The sequence below is a fragment of the Cyclopterus lumpus genome, chromosome 12 (genome assembly GCF_009769545.1).
Source record: "Cyclopterus lumpus isolate fCycLum1 chromosome 12, fCycLum1.pri, whole genome shotgun sequence".
Taxonomy (NCBI): domain Eukaryota; kingdom Metazoa; phylum Chordata; class Actinopteri; order Perciformes; family Cyclopteridae; genus Cyclopterus; species Cyclopterus lumpus.
In genome coordinates, this window is record NC_046977.1 from 20,275,024 (window position 1) to 20,285,023 (window position 10,000).

Sequence of the window (10,000 nt, forward strand, 5' to 3'; positions counted from 1 at the left end):
CGACCTAAAGCAAACTTCACGAAAGCTCGAAAGTATATGGCGTTCCACCAATCTGGAAGAATCACGCTTAGTTTGGAGAGATAGTCTTAAAACATATAAAAAGGCTCTCCGTAATGCCAGAGCAGCCTATTACTCATCAGTAATAGAGAAAAATAAGAACAACCCCATGGTTCTCTTTAGCACTGTAGCCAGGCTGACAGAGTCACAGCTCTGTGGAGCCGTGTATTCCTATAGACCTCAGTAGTAATGACTTCATGAACTTCTTCAATGAAAAGATTTGAACTATTAGAGGCAAGATTGATGATCTCTTGCCCTCAACTACTGCCGATCTGTCATCAAGAGGAGTGGCCTTGGAAACGGCTGTATGCCCTGGTGTATATTTGGATAGCTTTTCTCCCATTAACCTAGACCAATTGTCCTCAATGGTTTCTACTTTTAAACCGTCTACCTGTCTCTTAGACCCCATCCCAACGAGGCTGCTTAAAGCCGTGTTGCCTTTAATTGGCACCTCTCTGCTGGATATTGTTAATGTGTCTTTGCTAACAGGCCATGTACCACATTCCTTCAAAGTAGCTGTAATTAAACCTCTCCTGAAGAAGACCACTCTTAATCCAGAGGTGTTGGCTAACTACAGACCAATCTCTAACCTTCCCTTCCTCTCTAAGATCCTTGAGAAAGTAGTCGCAAATCAGTTGTGCGACTTCCTACATCAGAATAGTTTATTTGAGGAGTTTCAGTCAGGATTTAGAAAACACCACAGCACAGAGACAGCACTGGTGAAAATTACAAATGACCTCCTAATTGCATCAGATAAAGGACTCATCTCCGTACTGGTATTATTAGACCTTAGTGCTGCGTTCGACACCATTGATCATAACATCCTATTACAGAGACTGGATCAGTCGATTGGCATTTCAGGTACCGCACTAAGTTGGTTTAAATCCTATTTATCAGATCGATCTCAATTTGTATTTGTAAACGATGAAGCCTCAATGACCACCAACGTTAATCACGGAGTTCCACAAGGTTCTGTGCTTGGATCAATTTTATTTACCTTATATATGCTTCCTTTGGGCAATATTATCAGGAAACACTGCATAAACTTTCATTGCTATGCAGACGATACTCAAATATATCTATCGATCAAACCAGAGGAGACCAACCAGCTCGCTAAAATTCAAGAATGTCTTAAAGACATAAAAACATGGATGACCTGCAACTTCCTGATGTTAAACTCAGACAAAACTGAAGTTTTTTTACTGGGCCCTGAACACCTCAGAGATCAATTATCTGGTGATGTGGTTTCTGTAGATGGCATTTCCCTGGCATCCAACACCACTGTAAAGAATCTCGGCGTTATCTTTGACCGAGACTTGTCCTTTAACTCCCACGTTAAGCAAATCTCAAGGATTGCATTTTTTCATCTACGTAACATTTCAAAAATCAGACACATCTTGTCTCAAAAAGATGCAGAAAAGCTGGTTCACGCGTTTGTTACTTCCAGACTAGATTACTGCAACTCCTTATTATCAGGCTGCTCTAATAAGTCTCTTAAGTCCCTCCAGTTGATCCAGAATGCTGCAGCTCGTGTACTCACAAAAACTAAGAAAAGAGATCACATTACTCCTGTATTAGCTGCGCTGCACTGGCTCCCTGTAAAATCAAGAATCACATTTAAAATTCTTCTCCTCACCTACAAAGCCTTGATTGGTGATGCACCATCATATCCTAAGGAGCTTGTAGTACCATATTGCCCCACTAGAGAGCTGCGCTCACTAAATGCGGGGCTACTTGTGGTTCCTAGAGTCCTAAAAAGTAGGATGGGAGCCAGAGCCTTCAGTTATCAAGCTCCTCTTTTATGGAACCAGCTTCCACTTTCAGTCCGGGAGGCAGACACAGTCACCTCATTCAAGAATAGACTTAAGACTTTCCTGTTTGATAGTGCTTATAGTTAGGGCTGAATCAGGTTTGCCCTGGTCGAGCCCCTTGATATGCTGCTATAGGCTTATAGGCTGCTGGGGGATGTTTTAGGATACACTGAGCACCTATCTCCTCTTCTCTCTCTCCTTATGGATGAATTTACATCTCTCCATTGCACCTTATTAACTCTGCTTCCTCCCCGGAATCGTTGTGACTTCACGTCTCATAGGGTCCATTGGACCTGGAGGTGTCTGATGCCTGGTGAGCCGGCCTCCCGCGGTGGCCCTGCTGATGCCCCGCCCCCCCCCCCCCCCCCCCTCCTCTCTACCTCCTTCTGTTTCATGGATTGGAGTTCCATTCATACATTGTCATATTCATGTAATGTGTTTATGTAACTTTGTAAATGCTGTTCATTCTGTACACATGACATCTATTGCTTCTGTCCATCCGGGGAGAGGGATCCTCCTCTGTTGCTCTCCTGAAGGTTTCTTCCCTTTTTTCCCTGTCAGGTTATTTTTGGGGAGTTTTTCCTGATTCGATGTGAGGTCAAAGGTCAGGGATGTCGTATGTGTACAGATTGTAAAGCCCTCTGAGGCAAATTTGTAATTTGTGATATTGAGCTATACAAAATAAACTGAATTGAATTGAATTGTACTGACTGTTTGGCCCCTGTGGTTAAGGAGCCTGGTGTATTGACTGTTTGGCCCCTGTGTTTAAGGAGCCTGGTGTACTGACTGTTTGGCCCCTGTGTTTAAGGAGCCTGGTTTACTGACTGTTGGCCCCTGTGTTTAAGGAGACTGGTGTACTGACTGTTTGGCCCCTGTGGTTAAGGAGCCTGGTTTACTGACTGTTTGGCCCCTGTGTTTAAGGAGACTGGTGTACTGACTGTTTGGCCCCTGTGGTTAAGGAGCCTGGTTTACTGACTGTTTGGCCCCTGTGTTTAAGGAGCCTGGTGTACTGACTGTTTGGCCCCTGTGTTTAAGGAGCCTGGTGTACTGACTGTTTGGCCCCTGTGGTTAAGGAGCCTGGTGTACTGACTGTTTGGCCCCTGTGGTTAAGGAGCCTGGTGTACTGACTGTTTGGCCCCTGTGGTTAAGGAGCCTGGTGTACTGACTGTTTGGCCCCTGTGTTTAAGGAGCCTGGTTTACTGACTGTTGGCCCCTGTGTTTAAGGAGCCTGGTGTACTGACTGTTTGGCCCCTGTGTTTAAGGAGCCTGGTTTACTGACTGTTGGCCCCTGTGTTTAAGGAGACTGATGTACTGACTGTTTGGCCCCTGTGTTTAAGGAGCCTGGTGTACTGACTGTTTGGCCCCTGTGTTTAAGGAGCCTGATGTACTGACTGTTTGGCCCCTGTGGTTAAGGAGCCTGGTGTACTGACTGTTTGGCCCCTGTGTTTCAGCGGTGGTCAGTGCCATCCCGGTGCCGACCCTGGACTCCTCCCAGTACCCGGGTATCCTGCCTTCACCGTCCTGCGGCTTCACTCACAACAAGTTCAGCCTGAGGCCGATGCCGTTCCCCAGCCTGACCGTGGACCGAGGATACACACCAGGTACTGCACTGCCACTTAGAGAGCACTACTGATGCTACTGGAGTCACCACGGCACCCCCCTGCCTGGTGGCCAGCTCCCTGTCCACAACCTCAACCACCGGGACATAGACTCGGAGTTCAATCATGAGCATTTCTGAGCAGTCAACACATTTAATAACTTGCAGCTTAGACGCCTACGGTGTTATGATTCAATGAGCGACCGTGTTACCTGGTGGCTCTCAGCCGGATGCTGCCGCGGTTCAAACACCAACAGAACCTCGTGACGCTCAACTGTGCTGATTATCACCGGTGAACACGGTCACTCGTTAAACTGAAACACCCGTTGCTGTGAATCGCTCATGAAAAGTAAAGTCTGACAGCCAATGGGTGAGGCTGGCTGACTGGTGTGGTTGGTTGGGGCAAAATGTCACTTCAGTTGCCAACGTGACGCAAGAGCATATTGTTGGATGAGGTTGATGAATATGACCGGTTGGACTGCAACATCTTCATCTTTCCATCTCTCTCTCTCTCTCTTTCTCTCTCTCCTCTCTCTCTCTCCCCTCTCTCTCTCTCTCTCTCTCTGAGCGTGAGCACGGAGGTTGTGAGCTGAGAGCGTTGTTGTGTGAGTAGATGGTGGTTTTTGTCTGTTTTTGAAGTGAAGTCCGCCACCCGCATGAACAGCGCGGTCGTGATTTTCCTCGACAGCGTGGAGAAGGTGAGCACGGTAACGGCTAAAGGTATCGTGGTGAAGGGCACGGTGGTGCGGGGGTCGGAGGGGACCGGCAGGAGGGGCAGGGAGGACAGGGGGAGACGGGTGGTGCCCAGCAGGGTGAAGAGGGGGCTCATGAGGGGCAGGGCAGGGCCCAGCAGGGTGAAGGAGAAGGGGCAGAGGTGGCCCAGGAAGTGGAGGAAGAGAGGGCAGAAGTGGTCCAGCAGGTGGGGGTTAGGGGGACAGAGGTGGCCCAGGAAGTGGAGGAGGAGAGGGCTGGAGTGTCTCAGCAGGTGGAAGAGGAGAGGGAGGGAAGGAAAGATGTGGGCAGGAGGCGGATGTCGAGTGGACGGACGGTGAGGTTGACATGGAGGAGGATAAGGAGAAGGGTCAGGCTCACCGTCTGAAGAGGAAGAGCAGGGAGGATAAGGAAAGCTCACGGGCCAAGAAGGGAGCTTCGGGTAAGGGGGACGAGGAGTCTGAGTCCAGTATGGAGGAAGACTCCTTTTCTGATGATGAATGTGATTCCTCTGATGACGGAGAGGAGCGCCCAGGGTTGTATAGTGTGGAAAGAATAAAGGGGTTTCTAGGACCAAGAACCAGAGGATCTTGATAGAGGGTCACTTTTCTTTTAGTGCATTCAGGCTGAAACTTCCTGAGGCTGTAATAGTCAGACCCAGATATGTGTAACTCATGATGTGTTCTATGGTGGTACTTCCTAGAGTAAAATGGTGTTTGTTTTCCTGACATCTGGGCCTTTTTTGGAAGATCATGATGTTTGTCTTCTTTAGATTTACTTCTAGGGCCCAGTTCTGACAGTAGTCTCTCTCTCTCTCTTTCTCTCTCTCTCTCTTTCTGTCTCTATCTCTCTCCCTCCCTCTCTCTATTTCTCTCTCCCTCTCTCTCTCTCCCTCCTCCCAGTCGTATTGAAGCCCATTTCTCTGCTAAATGCTAAACGACGTTCTGGGGAGCTGTAATTCAGTAATTGGCTAATTCCTGGTCGGCTTGTAACAGTGATTTAACAGCAGCAGAGAGGGGAGGGGAAGGCTTCAGAGTCATTGAATTAGCCGACACAGTGGGATACCCGGTGAAGAACACACTCTTCCAATGAGCTGAAGGGGGGGGGGGCAATGACAGGGACGCAGACATAATGAACAACACGCTCCTGTAGGTACATGCTGTACAACATCAGGAGAATACGACCTCTTCTCACTCAGAAGGCGGCACAGGTTCTGGTCCAGGTTCTGGTCCAGGCTCTGGTCCAGGCTCTGGTCGTCTCACGGCTAGACTATAGCAACTCCCTCCTTCAGGTCTACCTGCTAATGCCATTCGACCTCTACAGCTCATCCAGAATGCAGCTGCTCGACTGGTCTTCAACCTCCTAAATTTACCCACAATCCTCCGCTCCTCCGCGACCTTCACTGGTTACCGGTGGCTGCAGCATCCGCTTCAAAACATTGGTACTTATGTACCGTGCTGCGAACAGATCGGGTCCGGTCTACATCCAGGACATGGTCTAACCTCACACCCAGGACATGGTCTAACCTCACACCCAGGACATGGTCTAACCTCACACCCAGGACATGGTCTAACCTCACACCCAGGACATGGTCTAACCTCACACCCAGGACAGGGTCTAACCTCACACCCAGGACATGGTCTAACCTCACACCCAGGACATGGTCTAACCTCACACCCAGGACATGGTCTAACCTCACATCCAGGACATGGTCTAACCTCACATCCAGGACATGGTCTAACCTCACACCCAGGACATGGTCTAACCTCACACCCAGGACAGGGTCTAACCTCACACCCAGGACATGGTCTAACCTCACATCCAGGACATGGTCTAACCTCACACCCAGGACATGGTCTAACCTCACATTCAGGACATGGTCTAACCTCACACCCAGGACAGGGTCTAACCTCACACCCAGGACATGGTCTAACCTCACATCCAGGACATGGTCTAACCTCACACCCAGGACATGGTCTAACCTCACATTCAGGACATGGTCTAACCTCACACCCAGGACAGGGTCTAACCTCACACCCAGGACATGGTCTAACCTCACACCCAGGACATGGTCTAACCTCACACCCAGGACATGGTCTAACCTCACACCCAGGACATGGTCTAACCTCACACCCAGGACATGGTCTAACCTCACACCCAGGACATGGTCAAACCGTACATCCAGGACATGGCTTAACCTCACACCCAGGACATGGTCTAACCTCACACCCCAGCCCGTTCACTTCACTCGGCTTCTGCCAATCAGCTTGTAGCTCCTTCACTTCGAGCTAAACACTCAACAAAATCACAACTGTTTGCTGTGCTGGCTCCTCATTGGTGGAACGAGCTCCCCATTGACATCAGGACAGCAGAAAGTCTCTACAAACTAAAAACACATCTTTTTCGACTATACCTTGAATAGGGAAGGTAGCGCCGTAGTAGCACTTTAGCAGCACTTAAATGTCTCTTACTGATAGCACTTTGTAGTTCAACTTTAGTGAAGAAATTGTACTTTCTTGTTGTTCTGAGTTTGGACTCATGGTTTAATGCACTTATTAAGTCGCTTTGGATAAAAGCGTCAGCTAAATGACATGTAATGTAATGTGATGGAGAGCCAGTTAATGAGGGAAATAACGTCAACTTTAAAGGCATACAAACAGTCAGTTGAGCTTTTTACTGATTCCATAAGAGGTAAACTACGAGGCCCAGAAACAGCTGTTGTGGGACACAGGAAGACGTGGATCTCTGCAGAACTTCTTGGATCCATTCTGATTTTGTAGAGACATCTTCAGGTGTATTTTTAATTGGGCAAGTTTTTGTGTCAGCTAGTATTGGACATATTTCATGCTGTCTGGAGACAAAGACAACGTAATTATATCCGGCTGGCTTGCAGCTGATGATGAAGCTCATGACAACCAAGAGAGACTTGAGGCTTTACTTGGACTCGTGGTCACCTCTGTATTTTACATATAAGCTAATTACTATCCAATCTGTGCAAAAGTTTATTTCAAATGTGTTCCCCTTCTTGGTAAATGTACCTGTTCTTGTATAGATCTGTTCTAGTCTTCCGACCACTGACAGTTCTTTAACACTACATGACATCATTCACCCAAATGTGTGAATGCACTGCTCCTTTAACAGGGCAATTATTAGCCAAATCAGAAGAGGAGAGTAGAAAACTAAACTACTGTCATAATAACCAGTCCGTTATTAGGAGCTTGCCTTCTTCCGCAGACAATGCAAATAAAATGATAACCCAATAAATCACTGGTCCTCTGTACTTTGAGATCTCTAACCAGTGGATTTGTTATCCACCCACACAAACACACGGGGTGTTTTATGTCTAAATGCACTTGCTATGCTTTCCGTTCACACACTGTGAGTCACCAGCAGACTGATGCTCTCAGACGCTCTCCTCATCTGAGGTGTTATTAAACGTCACGGTGTTGCTGGCATCTTAAAATGATCCAGACTGTTCCCTGATGCTCGGATCACAACCGGTGGATTAGTGTTGCCGAGCAGAGGGGACATCAGGTCAGTTAGGTTAGGTTAATGTTTTATCTCTTTGGGATTCTTCCTGTGTGCCTTTAAATGGGCAATCGTTCCTGAAGCCACGGTACATCCTGATGCTTTTAGCTGCAAACCCTTTTCATTCCTATTCGCGGTAACCCCGAGAGCTCGACAATCAAATCAGTTCATCCGCCACATTTGAAGAGGTTCCCTGAAGGAGTTCCTGAGATATCACCTTCAGTTAAGTACGGGACGATAGAACCGACAACCATGAACCAAAACGCCGCCGCACGACGCTATCGAAGTCTGTTATCGGTCATTGTGAGCTCACAATTCAGTTGTAGTAATAGCAATAAATATATAGCACCAGCTCGGTTTACAGCAGATATCTCCAATAAAATGAATCAGGCGATCACATTGTTAGAATAAGTTTAATTCGAGGTCATTCTGACCACTTCAATGGCTCTGAACGTGTCCCAAGTGTGTGCTTCCTTTTCTCAGTGAACTTCTCAGCTCTCTTCCAGAACGCTGCGCACGTCGTCCAATCGGTGACGAGGTTTCTTCAGACGCTCGTGTCGTTTTCTTCATTTTGGCTCTTCAGGGCCACCGTACTTAATTACATTCTGTTCACACTTCCCTGATGAATCTCTCTCTCTCTCTCAGCTGTTCCCCTCCTTTCTTCCCCTCTCCCGGGTCGCTCTGAGCCGACTGGCTGTGGCTGCACGAGGAGTTCCATCTCCCACATGACTCATCCGAGGGCTTCCTGCACACAGTCAGGATGTTTCTTTCCTCTCCTTTTCTTCAGCGGGATTCTTCTCCATCTTCCTCCTCCTCCTCTCTCTCTCTCTCCATCACATGTGTGTCTCCGACAAGATGAAAACAATGTGATTTCTCTCATTGTGTAAACATTCAGCCTACGCAGAAGACTGAGAGATTAATGGTTTGAATGAAGTTATTAAGATGGGTGAATGCAAAAGAGAGCGTGTTGGTATCTCTGGCCTATATCTAGTGGGGATTGAACACGTGTGGAAGGGTCACAGGTCATGAAACATGGAGCCTTCCTGCAGCATCAGCGATTTACACAAGAGTGCCACATTACTGCCGACATCAAAGCAGAAGCTGTCTATGAAACAACTCTCAAGTGTTTTTGGATGTTGAGGCAAAAATATTCACACGTTTGAAGTTCTGCAGTTATATATATATATATATATATATATATATATATATATATATATATATATATATATATTCAGTGTTTTTCTGTCTTTTCTTTAAATGCATGTTCACTCTACAATTATTGGACGTTTTGTTTTTTGTCCCTCCCTTCTCTCCTCCATTGCTCCCCGACATCTCTACTCTGGATTCCTTCCCCTGCCCTTCTTCCCTTCATCCCTTCATCCCTTCATCTCTTCATCTTCTCGTCCCTCCTCCTTCTCCTCAGTGATGCCTTCGGACTCCTCCATCAATCCTCTCCTCCAGCAGCAGCCCCAAACCCAGCAGGCCACTCCACTCCTCCCCGGCTCCTCAGCACCGCCCGGAGACCACGTCCCTGGCCCGATCCCGGGGCCCCCTGCTGCTGCTGAGGAGGCCCAGGCCGGCGGCGGTCGCACCATCCCAACGGCCTGCGTCCGGCCCACCCACCCACTCCGGAGCTTCACCAACCCACTGCTGCCACCGCCGATGGGCACCATCGACCCCAAGGTGTACACCTCCATGATGCCGCAGTCTAGTGAGTACTGCCGATTGTTTCACAAAGGAAATGTCGCCACCCCCCAGATGCTGTTGTTTGTTGTCATGAAGCATCGTAACCTCAGAAAATGAAGTTACTTTTCTCTTCTTTTTTTGCATTTTTCTTCAAGACAGCAACACGTGTCAATTTCTGCTCGTTACATGCACACAGTCTTTTAAAAATAAACTTCCATCTTCAAAGGAATTAACTTAGTTAGGTCACCACTAACTACTACTACATTATTCTTCGTAGCTATAGCTACTGGACGAGAACAGCCTGTATAAAGTGCCGTGAACAGAAGTCACATGACATCACATGAGACATAACGGGACATGAACTCATATGCCCAGGCGGCAACCTGCAGTTGAGGTGAGGCCAATGTGGAAGTGCTTTATACTTGCATTCTTTCTAATTGCCAGTAGGGGGTGAGGGATTGTATAGAAGTCTATATAAATTACTCTACTTCTCTCTTGATTTATTCCCTCAGTAAACATTGTAAACATGAGTTCATGGTCTTAATCTCTAGTGTTATGTCTTCTTCAATACAGTATTTAATAAATGATGGTCCATTAAGAGTCAAATATA

The 10,000-nt window shown here is 47.5% G+C and overlaps 1 protein-coding gene across 1 annotated transcript in view; it reads left to right on the top strand.

The window, feature by feature from the left end:
- Positions 1-10,000, top strand: part of dcc (DCC netrin 1 receptor) — a 316,481-nt gene that overhangs the window by 276,570 nt on the left and 29,911 nt on the right. Inside the window, exons 26-27 of the mRNA XM_034546888.1 lie at positions 3,320-3,469; positions 9,128-9,415. Of these exons, the coding sequence (XP_034402779.1) occupies positions 3,320-3,469; positions 9,128-9,415 (438 nt within the window). The remainder of the gene's footprint in view (positions 1-3,319; positions 3,470-9,127; positions 9,416-10,000) is intronic.